Raw genomic sequence first — 21573 nt, forward strand, 5'->3', positions numbered from 1 at the left:
CTTCTCTGCTGTGTGACCTTGGGTAAGTCACTTCACTTGTCCGTGCCTCAGTTACCTCATCTGTAATATACTACATATTAAGAGAAGCAGCGTGGCTCGATGGAAAGAGCCCGGGCTTGGGAGTCAGAGGTCATGGGTTCAAATCCCGGCTCTGCCAATTGTCAGCTGTGTGACCTTGGGCAAGTCACTTAACTTCTCTGTGCCTCGGTTACCTCATCTGTAAAATGGGGATTAAGACTGTGAGCCCCACGTGGGACAACCTGATCGCCTTGTATCTGCCCCAGTGCTTAGAACAGTGCTTGCACATAGTAAGTGCTTAAGAAATGCCATCATTATTATTATTACTATATGTATAACTATATACATAGTAATATAATATATATTACTATATGTATTGCTAGCTAAGTATGTACTACACAATATATATACATACGTATACCATACATATATGGTATATGTACCATATATGAACATATGTACACATATACATATATATATACTACATAATATATATACATACATATACCATACATATATGGTATGTGTACCATTGAATGAATGAATGAATGCACATATATACTACATAATATATATACATACACATACCATACATATATGGTATATCTACCATATATATGTATGTGCACACATATACACATATATACACATACACAGATTATGTACTGCATTATATATATATATATACACGCATATATTATGTACTACACAATATATATATATACACACACACATGCATATGCCATACATATACCATACATATATGTAAGATCATTGTGGGCAGGTAATGTGTCTGCTTATTATTATATTGTACTCTCCCAAATGCTTAGTAAAGTGCTTTGCACACAGTGAGCACTCAATAAATATGATTGAATATGTAGATACTATATTGTGCATAAACTATATTGCTACATAGTACAGTCTATCAATCTATCTATTGCCTAGATACCTCATCTTGCATATAGTGAATACTGAACAAATGCCCTGAAAAAAAAAAAAGCTATTAAGTTATGGAGAAGCAACACGGCCTAATGGACAAGCCTGGGAGTCATCTAATCCCAGCTCCACCACTTGTCTGTTGTGTGTCCTTGGGCAAATGACCTCAGTTACCTCATCTGTAAAATGGGGATTAAGACTGTGAGCCCCATGGGGGACAGGGGCAGTGTCCAACTTAATTAGCTTGTATCTATTCCAGCACTCAGTCCACTGCCAGGCACGGAGTAAGAGCTAAACAAGCCCCAATAAAAAAAAAAGAATCGCCAGATTCTCTGGAGCAGTCATGGAGGCTGGATTAGTGTTGTTATTGCAGCCTGAGGACCACTGGTAGTGCCTGTTTGGTCCCGGGGCCCCAGTCCAGTGGAAATCATTTGAAATCCTCCACTCCCAGGGTTTATGAGTCTTCTTAACTGTTTACAGAAGGAATTGCAGAGGGGTCACGTTGGCAGGCTCTTCCCTCCCTTTCTAAGCAGAAGGGAGTTACCAAGAAGAACTGCTCACAGTGGAGGTTGCCAAGATAGCTCGGAGGGCAACAATTCCTGCCTCAGGCATGTCACCCCCAAACGTTCATGACCTTGGCTCATTATGGGTTTCCAATAACTCCCCTTACAAGAGTCCTCATGGCCCAATGAGAAGCACACTCTTTACTGTTATATTGTACGTTCCCAAGCGCTTCGTACAATATTCTGCACACAGTAAGTGATCAATTCATACTTTTATTCTTTCAATCAAATTTATTGGGCGCTTACCATGTGCAGAGCACTGTCCTAAGTGTTTGGGACACTACAATATAACAGTAAACAGACACATTCCCTGCCCACAACAAGCTTACCGTCTAGACCGACATTAATATAAGTAAATTACAGATGTGTACTTCAGTGCTGTGGGGATGGGAAGGGGGATGAATGAAGGGAAAAAATCAGGATCAATCAATCAGTCGTATTTGAGCGTTTACTGTGTGCAGAGCACTGTACTAAGCGCTTGGGAAGTCCAAGTTGGCAACTTATAGAGACAGTCCCTACCCAACAGTGGGCTCACAGTCTTAAAAGGGGAGACAGAGAACAAAACCAAACATACTAACAAAATAAAATAAATAGAATAGATATGTACAAGTAAAATAGAGTAATAAATATGTACAAACATATATACATATATACAGGATGATGCAGAAGGGAGAGGGAGAAGAGGAAAGGAGGGCTTAAGTCAGAGAAGGCCTCTTGGAGGAGATGGGCTTTCAATAAGGCTTTGAAGGAGGAGTGAGTAATTGCCTGTCAATAAATGTGACTGACTAATCGACGGACTGTTGGGTGCTCTCTGGACTGGCTCTTGAAAACTGGTGGGCATTGGGAAGGGGAAAACCCCACGAAGCTGGAAGAGGGAGTGCCCCAGCCCATGAAGCCTGCCAAGGATATGGTCGTCTTCTCCTGGAGAAGGTGCTGGGAGCTCTTTGGTCAGTACAGCTATGGCACTGACCTGTGTTGAGGTCATTTTCCCCATCTTTGGGAGCCAAAAGATGTCTACATTTTAGGGTGAAAGTCTGAAGAAAAAGTCTGCTTACTTTACGTTTTCTCTCTCTAGTTTTTTTGAGGTGTGACATTATTGTGCATCCTAGTCATAACAAAGCAGAACCTCAAACCCAACACGACAACCCAGCCGAAAACTGGGAGTCAGTTGCCGAAGGCAGACCAGCATGGCATACTGCCATCAAGGAGGAAGTAACTCTCTTCGAGCCAAAGCTCGGTGAGGAACGAAAATCAAGGAGGCCAAAGAGAAAGCAGCAGCAGGAGGTATTGCAAACATTAAGCATGATGACACAAGGAGGGACAGCCTGTTGGAGTGCCCAATATGGCTGGGACTGTGAATCCTGCATTGGCCTTTACACACACACACACCCTCCTCCACCCCACCTGCCTCCACCTCCCACCACCAGCGGTGTCTTTGGACATGAAGGACAATCGTATAGCTCCCGTGTCTGGGTGAAATGGGAAAGACCCGTAATCAATGAATCAATGAGAACTAGTGTTGCCTAGTGAGTAGAGCCCGGGCCTGGGAGTTAGAAGGACTGGGGTCCTAATCCCGGCTCCGCCACTTGTCTGCTGTGGGACTTTAGACAAGTCTTTTCACTTCTCTGGGCCTCAGTTACCTCAACTGCAAAATGGGGATTAAGACTGTGAGCCCTTGTGGGACATGGACTGTGTCCAATCTGATAAACGTGTGTCTACCCCAGTGCTCAGAACTGTGTCTGGCACATAGTAAATGCTTAACAAACACCATATTTTTTAAAAAATGAACTATCCCTTCCATGCCAAGTGCACACTTGTGTCCTCACAATTTTCCCATTTGGGCACTTGCATCTGCTTATAATAATAATAATAATAATGGCATTTATTAAGCGCTTACTATGTGCAAAGCACTGTTCTAAGCACTGGGGAGGTTACAAGGTGATCACATTGTCCCATGTGGGGCTCACAGTCTTAACCTCCATTTCACAGATGAGGTAAATGAGGCACAGAGAAGTTAAGTGACTTGCCCAAAGTCACACAGCTGACAATTGGCAGAGTCAGGATTTGAACCCATGACCTCTGACTCCAAAGCCCAGGCTCATTCCAGTGAGCCACGCTTATTCTGTCTGAAGCCTTTTCTCATTCATTTCATGTATTCAATCGTACTTATTGAGCGCTCACTGTGTGCAGAGCACTGTACTAAGCACATGGGAAGTACAAATCGGCAACATATAGAGACGGTCCCTACCCGACGATGGGCTCACAGTCTAGAAGGGGGAGACAGACATCAAAACAAAACATGTAGACAGGTGTCAAAATCATCAGAACAAATAGAATTAAAGCTATATGCACATCATTAACAAAATAAATAGAATAGTAAATATGTACAAGTAAAATAGAGTAATAAATCTGTACAAATATATATACACAAGTGCTGTGGGGAGGGGAGGGAGGTCGGCTGGGGGGGATGGGGAGGAGGAGAGGGAAAAGGGGGCTCAGTCTGGGAAAGCCTCCTGGAGGAGGTGAGCTCTCAGTAGGGCTTTGAAGGGAGGAAGAGAGCTAGCTTGGTGGATGTGCGGAGGGAGGGCATTCCAGGCCAGGGGAAGGTCAAAGAGAAAGCCATACCTATCTGGTCTGCCTCCATTATTTTTTCCAGCAGCCCACACAGAATGTCTTCTAGCATGGCTTGAGGTTTTGCTTTCCAATCTTTTTCTTTTCTCTCTCCTCTCTGGGTCTGCGTAGTGGTCTCTGACTCTAAGTGTTCTCCAAGTGTGTCACTGGCTGGGCCTTCGCTCAGAGCTTCAGAGCTTCTCCTTTTAGACTGTGAGCCCACTGTTGGGTAGGGACTGTCTCTAGATGTTGCCAACTTGTACTTCCCAAGCGCTTAGTACAGTGCTCTGCACACAGTAAGCGCTCAATAAATACGACTGATTGATTGGTTGATTGGTGCATCTCTCTCCTGCCTCTCCACACCCTCCCTTTGCCTCCTCGGCCTTCCCCTCACTGGAAATGGCATCGGGAGCCCATGCCAGGAATCCCATCCAAGGCAACTATGTCAGGAACCCCATCCAAGGCAACTAGGCAGCAGGGAGGGAGAGAGAAATTTATTACTCTATTTATTTATTTATTTTACTTGTACATATCTATTCTATTTATTTTATTTTGTTAGTATGTTTGGTTTTGTCTCCCCCTTTTAGACTGTGAGCCCACTGTTGGGTAGGGACTGTCTCTATATGTTGCCAATTTGTACTTCCCAAGCGCTTAGTACAGTGCTCTGCACACAGTAAGCGCTCAATAAATATGATTGATTGATTGATTGAGGCAGGAGAAAAACTCCTCATGGAGAACACAGGGTCGGGGAGCAGGGGAGGCAGCGGAAGCCAAGAGAGCTTGCGGAGAAAAGCTAGATGGAAAACAGAGAGCGGTGCAAACTGTCAGGGAGAGAAGAGCAAGAGGCAGGATTTCAGCCAAGACCAGAAAAGTAAACAGTGATACGTTTCTACCTTGGAATGGTCAGGTTGCATGCGGAGTCTTGGATTCTCATAAAAGCTCTCCGCACAGAGCAGACGGTCTCCTAAGGCTGAGTATTTTGTTAACTCCTGCTGACGGCTGAATGTGTCACCAGGCTGGTGTCAGGATGGCACCACAAACCCCCTGGCCTCTTGTCCCCTTCCTGGTTTCCCGACCCCAAGCCAGCAAATACTCACAGTGAAGATATCCCCGTGTTTCTGCTTCATCCGGGAGAGAAATTGGGCTGCATCTTTGCCAAATTCCAAGGCGTGTCCCAACCAAGGAATGAGACCTCTGTCCAGCGGGGGTTCTCCGGGATGACTGGAACACAATAATAATGTTGACAATAATCGTCGGTTTAGGGCTTACTATGTGCCAAACACTGGGGTAGATGCAAGATAAGCAGCTCCGACCCTGGCCCACTTGGGGCTCACAGTCGAAAGGAGAGAGAGAACAGGTATTTTAATCTCCATTTTATAGATGAGAAAACTGAGGCACGGAGAAGGCAAGTGACTTGTCCAAGAGAACAGGGCTTTGCACATAGTAAATGCATAATAAATGCCATTACTATCATTATTATTATCAAGCAGCAGGCAAGTGGCCGGGATTAGAACCCACGTCGTCTGTCTCCAAGGCCCAGGCTCTTGGCACTAAGCCATGCTGCTTCTAGCAATCATCCAATCTTATTTATTGAGCACTTACTGCGTGCAGAGTACTGTATTAAGTGATTGGGAGAGTAAAATACGGCAGAATTGGTGGACATGTTCCCTGCCCATAAGGAGTTTACGGTCTAGAGGTGGAGATAGACACTATTATAAATAAATAAATTATGGATATGGACATAAGTGCCGTGGGGCTGAGGGAGGGGTGAACGATAGATGCAAATCCGAGTGCAAGAGTGATGCAGGAGGAAGCGGGAAAGGAGGAAACGGCAGGCTTGGTCAGACAAGGCCTTACTTTTAGTAAGGCATAAAACACATGTCTTCCAAGCCTCCTCCCCGAACATAGGAATGAAAGCACTTAAGAGATTCCTTTCCTTAGATCCATCCAGTACTTCATCATTCATTCATTCAATCGTATTTATTGAGCACTTACCATGTGCAGAGCACTGTACTAAGCACTCGGGAAGTACAAGTTGGCAACATATCATCAGTTTCACGATGGTGGGACTAGAACCCCGATCTCCTAGACGCCCCAGCGGAGCAGCACTGGCCCTCGCCATTCATTCTTTTATTCATTCAATCGTATTTATTGAGCTCTTACTGTGTGCAGAGCACTGTACTAAGCGCTTGGGAAGTCCAATTTGGCAACATATAGAGACGGTCCCTACCCAACAGTGGGCTTACAGTCTAGAAGGGGGAGATGAACAACAAAACAAAACATATTAACCAAATAAAATAAATAGAATAAATATGTGCAAGTAAAATAGAGTAATAAATACATACAAACATATATACAGGTGCTGTGGGGAGGGGAAGGAGGTAAGGCAGGGGGGATGGGGAGGAGGGGGAGAGGAAGGAGGGGGCTCAGTTTCACTCTCACCAACCCCTTTAAGCCCCAGGTGTGGTGATGCAACCCACCCTCCGGGCCCTGCTTCACCTGACGCTGCTCCGTTGCGTCTCACAAAGGGAGGATTCCTCCCAGATGCCAGTGTGGAAAGCTTGTTAAAGAATGAAGCAAGTCAGATGATGTCAGGGAGCTGCCAGTTAGTGGATGCAGTGAGTCTTCCCACCTCTGTAGGAAATGCTGCTCTATCAGCGATTTGCCCGATAGTCAAAGCACTTGGGCGAAGTCTAGTTGAAACAGCTCGAGGTCAGGATTTGGGAGCTCTGGCTCTGTCACTAGCCTTCTGTGTGACTGGGCAAGTCACTTAACCTCTGTGATCTTAGTTTCCTCATCGGTCAAAGGGGCACAGGTATTTTTTTTTAACGGTAATTTGTTACACACTTACTATGTGCTTAACATAGAGAAGCAGTGCGGCTCAGTGGAAAGAGCACGGGCTTTGGAGTCAGAGATCATGGGTTCAACCCTTCTCCCCCTCCCCACCACCTTACCTCCTTCCCCTCCCCACAGCACCTGTATATATGCATATATGCTTGTACGTATTTATTACTCTATTTTATTTATACATATTCTTTCTATTTATTTTATTTTGTTAATATGTTTTGTTTCGTTCTCTGTCTCCCCCTTCTAGACTGTGAGCCCACTGTTGGGTAGGGACTGTCTCTATATGTTGCCAACTTGGACTTCCCAAGTGCTTAGTACAGTGCTCTGCACACCGTAAGCGCTCAATAAATATGATTGAATGAATGAATGAATATTATTATTCTCTATGCCTCAGTTACCTCATCTGTAAAGTGGGGATTAAGACTGTGAGCCCCATTGAGAAACAGCATGGCTCAGTGGAAAGAGCCCAGGCTTTGGAGTCAGAGGTCATGGGTTCAAATCCCGGCTCCACCATTTGTCAGCTGTGGGACTCTGGGCAAGTCACTTCACTTCTCTATGCCTCAGTTACCTCATCTGTAAAATGGGGATGAAGACTGTGAGCTCCCCGTGGGGCAACCTGATCACCTTGTACCCTCCCCAGTGCTTAGAACAGTGCTTTGCACATAGTAAGTGCTTAATAAATGCCATTATTATTATCGTTATTATGTGCCAAGCACTGCTCTGAACACGGGGGTGGATACAAGCTCATCAGACACAGTCCATGTCCCCCATGGGGCTCACAGTCTTCATCCCCATTTTACAGATGAGGTAGCTGAGGCCCGAGAAAGTGAAGTGACTTGCCCAAGGTCACCCAGCAGATAAGTGGAAGAGCCAGGATTAGAACCAGGTCCTTCTGACTCCCATGTCTGTGCTCTATTTACTAGGCTGCTCTGCTTGACAGGGGCTGTATGTGATCTCATTATCTTGGATCTACCCTAGTGCTTAGCTCAGTGTTTGGCTTGTAGTAAGTGCTTAACAAATTTTATTGTGGTTATTATTTTGATGTCAACCTGGGAGCCGGAAATAGGTTGCCTGGTGACTTTTGACCACCTTTTCATTCATTCATTCGTTCAATCGTATTTATTGAGCAGTTTTTGTCCCCAGAACACCCACAATCACCCCTGCTCTCTCCCTGAGCTATCAGAAAACAATCTCGATCAACTTTTTTCCACATTCAGTTGTAGGAGGGAGAAGTAGAAAAGAGGCATTTCAAGTCCAATGTTGTGCCATCAGTGGACACTGTAAGACAGAGAGCAGCTGAATGATGGCCATCAAATTCTCCCTCTAGACTGTAAGCTCATTATGGGTTGGGAATGTGTCTGTTGTTATACTGTACTCTCCCAAACACTTAGTTCAGTGCTCTGCACATAGTAAGCGCTCAATAAATATGATTGAATGAATGAAAGACACATGCCTTTAAGGGTATGTATCAATTTAAAAATCCCATTTATTTATTTTTCCATACTCTAAGTGTTACCAGTTGCGTAGACCAGTAGAGTAGGCCTTTATTATTCCTCCTAACTGTGGTATTTGTTTAGCACTTACTCTGCACCAAGGACTGCACTGAGCTCTGGGGTAGAAAAAGGTTAATCAGGTTGGACCCCATCCCTGTCCCACAAGGCGTTCACAGTCTAAATAAGAGGGAGAACATGTACTGAATCTCCTTTCCACAGAGGAGGAATCAAAAGCCCAGGTCACGTACGAGTTGAGTGGTAGAGCTGGGATTGGAACCCAAATTCTCTGATGCCCAGGCTCCTTCCTCTGTTCCCGCTCTAATTACAATTTCTGTCTACCTGCCTTCCCCATTCGATGGCAAGTTGATTCGATGGCAAGGGCCCGGATCATCTCAGTTGCCAGCTGTGTGACTTTGGGCAAGTCACTTGACTTCTCTGTGCCTCAGTTACCTCATCTGTAACATGGGGATGAAGACTGTGAGCCCCACCGTGGGACAACCTGATCACCTTGTAACCTCTCCAGCGCTTAGAACAGTGCTTTGCACACAGTAAGTGCTTAATAAATGCTATCGTTATTATTCCAGCGCTTAGAACAGTGCTTTGCACACAGTAAGCGCTTAATAAATGCTATCATTATTATTCCAGCACTTAGAACAGTGCTTTGCACACAGTAAGCGCTTAATAAATGCTATCATTATTATCCCAGCACTTAGAACAGTGCTTTGCACACAGTAAGCACTTAATAAATGCTATCATTATTATTTCAGCGCTTAGAACAGTGCTTTGCACACAGTAAGCGCTTAATAAATGCTATCATTATTATTTCAGCGCTTAGAACAGTGCTTTGCACATAGTAAGCGCTTAATAAATGCCATCATTATTATTATTATCTCCTTTACCTTTCATGCACTCTCCCAAAGCCCGGGAGGCTCTCAGATAATACTACTGATTGACTGGTAGTATGAACTGAATGAATGAAGCTCTACATAAGAGGAATTCCAAGATTTGGCCGGGGGGGGAGGAGGAGGAGGGTGTGTGTGTGTGTGTGTGTGTGTGTGTGTGTGTGTCACAGGGCCTGGGGCCTTCCTGAGCTCACTGGGAACCACCCTTCAACTTTCCTTTTCCACTCGGGACTCCCCAGCCAAGCAATGGGTCATCACCGGCAAGAAGGATTCCCTTCCAGGAATGTGGGAAGGAGACGCTTGTGGGGAAGAGGAGCATCCGCGAGCCTAGATCACGGGCCTGGGAATAGAGCACGGAACTGGGAGTCAGAGGATGTGGGTTCTAATCCCGGCTCTGCCAAATGCTTACTGACCTTCAAAGCCCTACTGAAAGCTCACCTCCTCCAGGAGGCCTTCTGAAACTAAGCCCCCCTTTTCCTCTGCTCCTCCTCCCCTCCCCATTGCCCCAACTCCCTCCCTCTGCTCTACCCCGCTCCCTGCCCCACAGCACTTGTGTATATACGTACATATTTATTATTCTATTTATTTTATTAATGTTGTGTAGATATCTATAATTCTATTTATTTATACTGATGCTATTGATACCTGTTTACTTGTTTTGATGCCTGTCTCCCCCCCTTCTAGACTGTGAGCCCCTTGTTGGGTAGGGACTGTCTCTGTTGCTGAACTGTACAATAATGATAGCACTTATTAAGCGCTTACTAAGTGCAAAGCACTGTTCTAAGCACTGGGGGGTTACAAGGTGATCAGGTTGTCCCACGGGGGGCTCACAGTCTTCATCCCCATTTTACAGATGAGGGAACTGAGGCCCAGAGAAGTTAAGTGACTTGCCCAAAGTCACACAGCTGACAATTGGCGGAGCTGAGATTTGAACCCACGACCTCTGACTCCAAAGCCCGGGCTCTTTCCACTGAGCCACGCTGCTTCTCTGTTGTACTTTCCAAGTGCTTAGTACAGTGCTCTGCATGCAGTAAGGGCTCAATAAATACGATTGAATGAATGAATGAATGAATGAAGTGTGACTTTGGGAAAATCGCTTCACTTCTCTATGCCTCAGTACTCCAGTTCTCCCTCTTACTTAGACTGCGAGCCCCATGAGGGACAGGGACTGTGTCTGACCAAATTAATCAATCAATCAATCAATCGTACTTATTGAGCGCTTACTGTGTGCAGAGCACTGTACTAAGCACTTGGGAAGGACAAGTTGGCAACATATAGAGACGGTCCCTACCCAACAGTGGGCTCACAGTCTAGAAGGGGGTAACTTGTATCTACCCCAGTGCTTTTTTTTAATCATATTTATTGAGCACTTACTGTGTGCAGAGCACTGTACTTAAAACAGTGTCAAACACATAGTAAATCCTTATCAAATACCATTTAAAAAAAAACCCAGTTTGACTCGTGCATGTTGCTGAAGAGAGATCTCAAATGGAACTGGGACAGAGTCAACAAGGGGAATTCAATCTCAAAATTTATGAGTAAACAGAGGGTAAGCTCCTTGAAGGCAGAGTTCACACATCTATCTCTTAGTTCTGTTGTACTCTCCCAAGCACTTAGTACAGGGCTCTGCACACAATAGGTGGTCAATAAATACCATCAGTTAACATGGTAACTCTTTCCAGGGGCAGGAGATTGATCCAGTCTTTCCAGCTCTTGCTCTCCCGTTGTGTTCTTTCATTCAGTAGAATTTATTAAGTGCCTTAATAGTCTCCCAGAAAATAGAGAATTATGTGAAAGAATACTAAGCTAAGTGAAGTTCAGATTCCTAGAGAAATTAATGTAAGCTGCATTGATGCGTTCCCAAGATCCAAAATATTGACCCGGGCATTGCAAATATGCTAAAAATCGGGGATAAAAGCACCATCTAGTTGCATAATCAAATAGCCACATAAATATGTACAGATATTTTGAACTTTTTGTTTCGTTTTTCTGCAGGCAGATGTCAACCCAGTACTCAATTTTCAAAATGTTGTCTTTCACATTCCATTCAATCAATTATATTAATTGAGCAGTTATTGTGCGCAGAGTACTGTACTAAGCGCTGGGGAGAGTATTTATTACTCTATGTATGTATTACTCTATTTATTTTACTTGTACATATTTATTCTATTTATTTTATTCTGTTAATATGTTTTGTTTTGTTCTCTGTCTCCCCCTTCTAGACTGTGAGCCCACTGTTGGGTAGGGACCGTCTCTATATGTTGCCAACTTGTACTTCCCAAGCGCTTAGTACAGTGCTCTGCACACAGGAAGCGCTCAATAAATACAATTGAATGAATGAATGAATGTAAGAATATAACAGACACATTCCCAGCCCACAGTGAGCTTACAGTCTAAAGGGGAGCTTTGACTGCTAAATGACATAGCCATTCTAATACAGTACTCCATCATTAAAATTCAATAGCATGATCATGGGAACAGCAATTATAGAGTCAACCGCAGATTCAGGAATGGCTCTCAAATCAAAAGTCAATCAGAAAGCCAGAAGACCACCAAGACCGTAGCTTTATCCCACATGAACGGCTGAGAAAAACCTGAATTGGGTGATGATTATTCTCCAGGACTTTCAGAAAGTAGGAGGTACTGGATACTTCTCCCTCCTTGCCAACTGAATACGTGGCTGTTAGTCAAATAACACATCCCAAGTGTGCGGGCAGTGCTGGGCAAGAACTTAACTAAAATACTCTGCCCATGAGGAATTTGTGATTTGATCCAAAGACAACAGAAATCTAATGGGCGACATTTTATCCACAAGTAAAGACTTAGAAATGTTTCTGTTTTCTTGGTGCTTTATGGTAAATCATTTAAGAACACCAGAATAGGGGAATGAGACACTGGGGAGAAGGAGAGACCAAATATTTGATGAGAATGAATTAGGCAGAATTCTCCATGAGACTTTTCAGGGAGTCACGTTAAGGGAGACCTCTAGACTGTAAGTTTATTGTGGGCAGGGAATGTATCTTCCAACTCGATGGTAGTTACTCTCCCAAGCTCATAGTACGGGGCTCTGCCCATAGTAAGTGTTTGATGGCTCCTACTACATCCTAATCCTCCTCAACCTCTCAGCTGCCTTTGACACTGTCGACCACCCTCTTCTCCTCAACACATTATCTGACCTTGGCTTCATGTACTCCATCCTCTCCTGGTTCTCCTCCTAGCTCTCTGGCTGTTCATTCTCAGTCTCCTTCACGGGCTCCTCCTCCCCACCATCCCCTAACTGTAGGGATTCCTCAAGGGTCAGTTTTTGGTCCCCTTCTGTTCTCCATCTATACTCACTCCCTTTGTGAACTCATTCGCTCCCATGGCTTCAACAATCATCTCTACGCAGAAGTCACCCAAATCTACATCGCCTCCCTGTTCTCTCTCCCCTCCTCCAGGCTTGTATCTCCTCCTGCCTTCAGGACATCTCCACCTGGATGTTCGCCCACCACCTAAAACTCAACATGTCCAAGATTGACATCCCTCCCAAACCGTGTCCTCTCCCTGACTTTCCCATCACTGTGGACGGCACTACCATCCTTCCCGTCTCACAAGCCCACAACCTTGGTGTCATCCTTGACTCCACTCTCTCATTCACCCCACACCACCAATCCATTAACAAAACCTTCCGGTCTCACCTCCATGACATTGCAAGATCTGCTCTCTCTTCTCCATCCAAACCGCTACCTTATTGGTACAGTCTCTCATCATATCCCAACTGGACACCTCTCATCATATCCCGACTGGACGTCTCTCATCATATCCTGACTGGACTACTGCATCAGGCTCATTTCTGATCTCCCATCCTCCTGTCTCTCCCCGCTTCAGTCTATACTTCACTCTGCTGCCCGGATTATCTTTCTACAGAAATGCTGTGGGTATGTCACCCCCCTCCTCAAAAATCTCCAGTGCTTGTCCATCAACCTTTACATGGAGCAAAAACTCCTCACTATTGGCTTCAAAGCTCTCCATCACCTCATCCCCTCCTACCTCCCCTCCCTTCTCTCCTTCTCCAGCCCAGCCCGCGCCCTCCGCTCCTCTGCCACTGTTAACCTCCTCAATGGGCCTCGTTCTCGCCTGTCCCACCGTCGACCCCCGGCCCACGTCCTACCTCTGGCCTGGAATACCCTCTCTCCTCACATCTGCCAAACTAGCTCTCTTCCCCCCTTCAAAGCCCTACTGAGAGCTCACCTCCTCCAGGAGGCCTTCCCAGACTGAGCCCCCCTTAACCTCTGCTCCTCCTCCCCTCCCCATCGCCCCTGCTCCCTTCCTCTGCTCTACCCCCTTCCCCGTCCCACAGCACTTGTGTATATTTGTACATATTATTCTATTTACTTTATTAATGATGTGCATATATCAAGCACTTAGTACAGTGCTCTGCACACAGTAAATGCTCAATAAATATTTTGAATGAATATATCTATAATTCTATTTATCTATTTTGATGCTATTTATGCCTGTCTACTTGTTTTGTTGTCTCTGTCTCCCCCTTCTAGACTGTGAGCCCATAGTTGGGTAGGGATTGTCTCTGTTACCAAATTATACTTTTCAAGTGCTTAGTACAGTGCTCTGCACACAATAAGCGCTCAATAAATATGATTGAATGAATGAATGATTGAATGAATGAATGAATGATAAAATGCCACTGACATTAGTCAAGAGGGTTACAAGTGAATTTGCCTTAGAATTGCCAACTTTAGGTCCATCCCAACAGTGATTTAGAGAGAAAATTCCCCAGTAGGAGGTCAGATGCCTGAGGCTGACTTCATGACGGAATCAGGGATGTACAGAGCTGAGAGTGACAAGACCAGCGTGGCTCAGTGGAAGGAGCACGGGCTTTGGAGTCAGAGGTCATGGATTCGAATCCCAACTCCGCCACATGTCTGCTGTGTAACATTGGGCAAGTCACTTAACTTCTCTGAGCCTGTTACCTCATCTGTAAAATGGGGATTAAGACTGTGAGCCCCACGTGGGACAACCTGATCCCCTTGTATCCCCCCAGTACTTAGAACAGTGCTTTGCATATAGTAAGTGCTTAACAAATGCCATTATTCAGCGCTTAGAACAGTGCTTTGCACATAGTAAACGCTTAATAAATGCCATTAAAAAAAAAAAGACCGCCCATGCCCTGCCCCCAGAGTTGGGGCAGTGGGACGTTCCCTAGAGCTGGGGGAGGTGAGTGACTTCTCAATCTTGGGATACCAGAGCTTTGACAGGCCTCAGATGGAAGAATACGGAGCAGGCTATTTTATTATTATCATTATTATTATTATCATGGTTATTATTATCATCAAAGCGCTTACTATGCATCAAGCCCTGCTTTAAGTGCTGAGGTAGCTTTCAGTTGATCAGGTTTAAGTTTATCAGGTTGGACACAGTCTCTGTCCCACTTGAGACTCACAGTCTCAATAGGAGGGAGAACAGGTACTGAATCTCCGCTATATAGTCGAGGAAATTAAAGCACAGAGAAGGTACTTGCAAGGCACACAGCTTGCTTTTCTGTCCTTAAATTTTTGGTCCCCAGAGTCCAGGGCTGGATTGGACTCAAGCCAACAGGTTCAGCTCAAGGGTTGTAGGGAGGGGGGTTGCTTGGCCTTGGGGTAGATCTCTCCTTCGAGACCCCCTTCCCACCCATTGGGGAGCCTTCTCACAGTTCTAGCAATTTAGAGGCTCCCTCCTAGCTAGACTATAAGCCCATTGTGGGTAGGGAATGTGTCTGCTAACTCTGTTGTACTCTCCCAAGTGCTTAATACAGTGTTCTGCACATAGAAAGTGCTCAGTAAATGCCACTGATTTAGACTGTGAACCTAGTGTGGGACAGGGACTGTGGCTGACCTCATTGACTTCTACCTACTCCAGATGCTAAAACAGTGTTTGACACATAATAATAATAATAATAATAATGACATTTGTTAAGCGCTTACTATGTGTAAGGCACTGTTCTAAGCACGTGGTAAGTGCTCAACAAATTCCGTAACTATCATTAATAATATTATTAATCCCCTGGGGCAACTCTGAGTCTGTGGAACACCAGCCTGGATGTCAGTGTTTTATTGTGATATTGTACTTTCCCAAGCGCTTAGTACAGTGCTCTTCACGCAGAAAGTGCTCAATAAATATGATTGAATGAATGAATGGATGGGGGTGGCTGGAGGGGGACAATAGGAGAGGTTGAATTATAGTGATCTCCCGGGGGTACTTGGACCCAGGATGAGAAGCAGCATGGCAATAGTGGATAGACCATGGCCCTGGGAGTCAGAAGGTCATGGATTCTAATCCCGGCTCCCCCATTTAATAATAATAATAATGATGGCATTTATTAAGCACTTACTATGTGAAAAGCACTGTTCTAAGCACTGGGGAGGTTACAAGGTGGTCAGGTTGTCCCATGTGGGGCTCACAGTCTTAATCCCCATTTTACAGATGAGGTAACTGAGGCATAGAGAAGTTAAGTGACTTGCCCGAAGTCACACAGCTGACAAGTGGTGGAGCTGGGATTTGAACCCATGACCTCTGACTCCAAAGCCTGGGCTCTTTTCCACTGAGCCGTGCTGCTTCTCAGCCATGCTGCTTCTCATTTGTCTGCTGTGTGACCTTGGGCAAGTCATTTCACTTCTCTGTGCCTCAGTTACCTCATCTGTAAAATGGGGATTGAGACTGTGAGCCTCAAGTGGTACAGGGACTGTGTCCAACTCCATTTGCTTGTATCTACCCCAGCACTCAGTACAGTGCCTGGCACATAGTAAGCTCTTAACAAATACTGCATGGCTCTGTAGAAAGAGCCTGGGCTTTGGAGTCAGAGGTCAATCAATCAATCAATCAATTGTATTTATTGAGCACTTACTGTGTGCAGAGCACTGTACTAAGCGCCTGGGAAGTACAAGTTGGCAACATATAGAGACGGTCCCTACCCAACAGTGGGCTCACAGTCTAGAAGGCCATGGGTTCAAATCCTGGCTCTGCCAATTGTCAGCTGTGTGATCTTGGGCAAGTCACCTAGCTTCTCTGTGCCTCAGTTGCCTCATCTGCAAAATGGGGATTAAGACTGTGAGCCCCTCGTGGGACAATCTGATCACCTTGTTTCCTCCCCAGTGCTTAGAACAGTGCTTTGCACTTAGTAAGCGCTTAACAAATGCCATCATTATTATTATTGGTATTATTACTGTCATTATTATTATTGTTATTATGGCACAGAACCTATCCACAGTATCTGGGGAATTTACTTACCCCCCAAGCCTCAGGGACCAGATTAACCTTCTCTGACCATGGGGAGCCCAGGGAGGGAGGTCAGGAAGGGTGGCTGGACTTTGGGGAAGGGGATGGAGAGAGGGGATAGAGAGAGGTGAGGGGGTTTCTGTGAGGGAGAGGGGACATTCTGAAATCTGGCCCCTTTCTACTGGGCAATTACTATATGCAGAGCACTGGCCAGAGGACTCACTAGCCCTGCTCAGAGGATGCCTGCAGCGTCCCCAGGGTCAACGACACCCCGACAGAGTAACCGCCCTTCCCTTTGGGAGCCTGGCCGGGCCGGGAATAGAGGGGATGGAGATGGGCCAGCCGGCTGGCCCGAAACCGGCCCAGGGAACAGAGTGCCAGGGAAGAGAGGGTGGGCAACAGGCCCTGCGCCCCGCGGAGCCCCCAGGCTGGGGAGGGCGGTGGCACGGGGGGAGAGGGAGGGAGGGGAGACAGTGGAGCGGAGGGGAGAGAGGGGGGAAGAAGGCCAAGGGGAATGGGAGTGGGAAAGAAGAGAATGGGAGAGAGGGAGGAGGAAAAAGAAGGTCTGGGGACAGTGGGGTGGGGGCAGTGGAAAGGGGCAGGGGAGAGTGGCTGAAGGGGAGAGGGAGAGGATGGGGACTGGGGTGGAGGGGAGAGGGAGAGGACAGGGGACAGTGCGGTGGAGGAGAGAAGAGCTGACAGGGGACAGTGGTGGGGGGGAGAGGGAAAGAACGGGACAGTGGGGTGGAGGGGAGAGGGAGAGAACGGGGGTCAGCGTGGGGAGGGGAGAGGGAGAGGACAGGGGACAATGTGGGGGAGGGAGAGGGAGATGACGGGGACGGTGGGGTGGAGGGGAGTAGGAGGTGACAGGGGAAAGTGAGGTGGAGGAGAGAAGGAGCGGACAGGGGACAGCGGGGGGGGAGTGGGGAGGGAAAGAACGGGACAGTGGGGTGGAGGGGAGAGGGAGAGAACAGAGGCCAATGGGATGGAGGGGAGAGGGAGAGGGCAGGGGACAGTGTGGGGAGGGGAGAGGGAGAGGGCAGGGGACAGTGTGGGGAGAGGGAGAGGGCAGGGGACAATGTGGGGAGGGGAGAGGGAGAGGGCAGGGGACAATGTGGGGAGGGGAGGGGGAGAGGGCAGGGGACAATGTGGGGAGGAGAGAGGGAGAGGGCAGGGGACAGTGTGGGAAAGGGAGAGGGAGAGGACAGGGGAAAGTGAGGTGGAGGAGAGAAGGAGAGGACGGGGACAATAGGATGGTGGGGAGTGGGAGATGATGGGAAAGTGAGGTGGAGGAGAGAAGGAGCGGACAGGGGACAGTGGGGGTGGAGGGGAGAGGGAAAGACCGAACGGGACAGTGGGGTGGAGGGGAGAGGGAGAGAACAGGGGCCAGTGGGGTGGAGGGGAGAGGGAGAGGGCAGGGGACAGTGTGGGGAGGGGAGAGGGAGAGGGCAGGGGACAGTGTGGGGAGGGGAGAGGGAGATGATGGGGACAGTGGGGTGGAGGAGAGTGGGAGATGACAGGGGACAGTGGGGTGGAGGGGAGAGGGAAAGAAAAGGGGACAGTGGGGTGGAGGGGAGAGGGACAGGGGACAGCGTGGGGAGGGGAGAGGACAGGGGACAGTGTGGGGAGGGGAGATGGAAATAACGGGACAGTGTGCGGAGGGGAGAGGGAGATGACAGGGGACAGCGTGGGGAAAGGAGAGGGAGGTGACGGGGACAGTGGGGTGGAGGAGAGTGGGAGAAGACAGGGGAAAGTTAGGTGGAGGAGAGAAGGAGAGGACGGGGGACAGTGGGGTGGAGGGGAGAGGGAAAGAACAGGGGACAGTGGGGTGGAGGGGAGAGGGACAGGGGACAGCGTGGGGAGGGGAGAGGACAGGGGACAGTGGGGGGAGGGGAGAGGGAATGAACAGGGGACAGTGTGCGGAGGGGAGAGGGAGATGACAGGGGACAGCGTGGGGAAGGGAGAGGGAGGTGACAGGGGACAGTGGAGTGGAGGAGAGTGGGAGAAGACAGGGGAAAGTGAGGTGGAGGAGAGAAGGAGAGGACGGGGGACAGTGGGGTGGAGGGCAGAGGGAAAGAAAAGGGGACAGTAGGGTGGAGGGGAGAGGGACAGGGGACAGCGTGGGGAGGAGAGAGGACAGGGGACAGTGTGCGGAGGGGACAGGACAGGGCAGGGTGCGGAGGGGACAGGGAGATGACAGGGGACAGTGAGGTGGAGGAGAGAGGGAGAGGACAAGGAACAGTGGGGTGGAGGGGAGTAGAAGGGGAGAAGGAAGGCAGGGGGAGGATGGGGGGAGGGCGAAGGGGAAGGGAGGGTGGTCCTCACCGTGTCCGGCGTCGGGAGAGGAGCAGCAGGAGGAGCAGGCCGGCCAGCAGCCCGGCCAGCAGCACCCACGGCATGGCGGCGGCGGCGGCGGCAGCAGCCCTGGGCCCGGCCCCGGCCCCGGCCCCGGCCCCGTCCTTCTTCTCGCCTCTGCTTTCTGCTCTTCTCCTTCGGCTCCTCCACGGGACTCCAGCTGCAGCCAGGTGACTCCCTCCTTTTCCTCCTCCTTTTCCTCCTCTTTCTCCTCCTCTGGTCCCGCCCTCTCCTCCCTTCCCTGGCAGCTTTCACCCCTTCACCTCCCCTCTTCCTCCTCTCGCTTCCTCCAGCGGCCCGAGGGGGCTGCGGGGGGGATTGAGGGGTGGGATTGGGAAGGGAGGGGACAAGAAAAAGGATCCCTCCCAGGGCCTTCAAATAACTTTCCCAGCGCCAGAGACACCTGGCCAAGTTCATTCGTCCATCCAATCGTACTTATTGGGCGCTTACTGTGTGCGGAGCGCTGGACTAAACGCTTGGAAAGTACAATCCGTCCACAGAGATGATCCCTGCCCACAACGGGCTCACAGCCTAGAATAATAAATAATAATAACGACGGTATTTGTTAAGCGCTCACTATGTGCCAAGGACTGTTCTAAGCGCCGAAGTAGATACCCGGTAATCGGGTTGTCCCACGTGGGGCTCACGGTCTTAATCCCCATTTTACAGATGAGGGAACTGAGGTACAGAGAAGTGAAGTGACTTGCCCAAAGTCACAGAGCTGATAAGTGGCGGAGTAGGGATTAGAACCCACGACCTCTGACTCCCAACCCGAGCTCTTGACGATAAGCCAAGATGCGGGGGGAGACAGGCATCAAAACAAGTGAACAGTCATCAATAGCATCGATATCAATAGAGTTGTAGATATATTCACATCATTAATATAAATAAATAGAATAATAAATATGTACAAGTGCTGTGGGGTGGGGAGGAGGGTAGAGCAGAGGGAGTGAGTTGGGGAGAAGGGGAGGGGATGAGAAGCAGAGGAAAAGGGGGGCTTAGTCTGGGAAGGCTTCCTGGAGGAGGTGAGCCTTCAGTAAGGCTTTGAAGGAGGGAAGTGTGCTAGTTTGGTGGATTTGAGGAGGGAGGGCATTCCAGGCCAGAGGTAGGACGTGGGCCAGGGGTCGATGGTGAAACAGGTGGGAATGAAGCCTAGGGAGAAGGTTAGCGGCACGAGAGGAGCGGTGCCTTGCGTGCCTCAGTTTAACCCACCTGCCCTCTTCTCCACCAGAGGGTCATGAGTAAGTGGGGGCTCCTTAGGAGAAAGAACAACGCCAGGTACCCAAAATGAGCTCCAGAGAGAGAATGTGGACATCTCTCTGCCACTTGTCAGTTGTGTGCTCTTGGGCAAGTCACTTCACTTCTCTGGACCTCAGTTACTTCATCCGTAAAATGGGAAGACTGTGAGCCCTATGTGGGACAGGGACTGTATCCAACCTGATTGTGCTTTGGCTATCCCAGGGCTTTTGCACATAGTAAGTGCTTAATAAATTCATTCATTCAGTCAGTCATGTTTATTGAGTGCTTACTATGTGTGAAGCACTGTACTATCAAGGCATTAGAAAGTATATATTAGAAAGTATAATGCCATTAGAAAAAAAAACACCTGATTTTAAATTCATCCCCCTTCCAAGAATCCCTATTCCTCTCCCAGTTTTAGGATGGGGTTGATCTCAACCCAGAAAACTGTTGTATTCTCCCAAGTGCTCGGTACAGTCCCCCGTACACAGAAAGAGCTCAATACCACCGATTGATGGATTCCATTCACTCATAAACCGCTTGAGGGCAGGGATCATGTCCACCGACTCTGTTGCACTGTGCTCTCCCAAACGCTTAGGACAGTGTTCTGCACACAGTAAAAATACCATAAGTACCACTGATCGATTGAATGGTTGATGGGTTCCCTTAACAAATTAGAGAAGCATCGTGGCTCAGTGGAAAGAGCCCGGGCTTTGGAGTCAGAGGTCATGGGTTCAAATCCCGGCTCCGCCAACTGTCAGCTGTGTGACTTTGGGCAAGTCACTTAACTTCTCTGTGCCTCAGTTACTTCATCTGTCAAATGGGGATTAAGACAGTTAGCCCCCAGTGGGACAACCTGATCACCTTGTAACCTCCCCAGCGCTTAGAACAGTGCTTTGCACGTAGTAAGCGCTTAACAAATACTATTATTATTAAATTACAGAGTGGCAGCCTTCCCTGCATCTTCTTCCCCTCTTAGAGAACCTTCTGACAGATCCTTCTTTCAGGAGTGAGTCACGTTGGCCTTTAAGAGGAGGAAAGATTTGCCCAGTTAACCCCTTTCTTTAGGGTAGGCAGGGTGGACGGAAACCCTGTCTCTACTCCTTTCGCACTCCTCTCTCTCTCTCTTTCTCCACACCCCCCCAAAAGTCACTCTCTAGTGTTTGTCCTATAAACTCGGAGCAGTCTTCCCGCTCCTCCCAGCCACACTACTTTTAATATAAATATTTTCATTTCTCTCCCTCCTTCTAGTGTAAGCTCCTGTGGGCAGGGAATGTGACACCTGCTTGTTTTGTACTTCCCACACCCATAGCACAGTGCATCACACCCAGTAGGCGCTTCCAGTAGGATGAGGGG

The 21573-nt window shown here is 47.9% G+C and overlaps 1 protein-coding gene across 1 annotated transcript in view; it reads right to left on the reverse strand.

Moving 5' to 3' along the window:
- Window positions 1-19040, reverse strand: part of PTGIS (prostaglandin I2 synthase) — a gene marked incomplete at its 5' end in the record, with an annotated part of 59936 nt that extends 40896 nt beyond the window's left edge. The window contains 2 exons of the mRNA XM_038750024.1: window positions 5225-5348; window positions 18949-19040. Coding sequence (XP_038605952.1) covers window positions 5225-5348; window positions 18949-19040 — 216 coding nt within the window. The remainder of the gene's footprint in view (window positions 1-5224; window positions 5349-18948) is intronic.
- Window positions 19041-21573: the final 2533 nt, after the last annotated feature.

Source organism: Tachyglossus aculeatus, chromosome 8 (genome assembly GCF_015852505.1).
Source record: "Tachyglossus aculeatus isolate mTacAcu1 chromosome 8, mTacAcu1.pri, whole genome shotgun sequence".
Taxonomy (NCBI): Eukaryota; Metazoa; Chordata; class Mammalia; order Monotremata; family Tachyglossidae; genus Tachyglossus; species Tachyglossus aculeatus.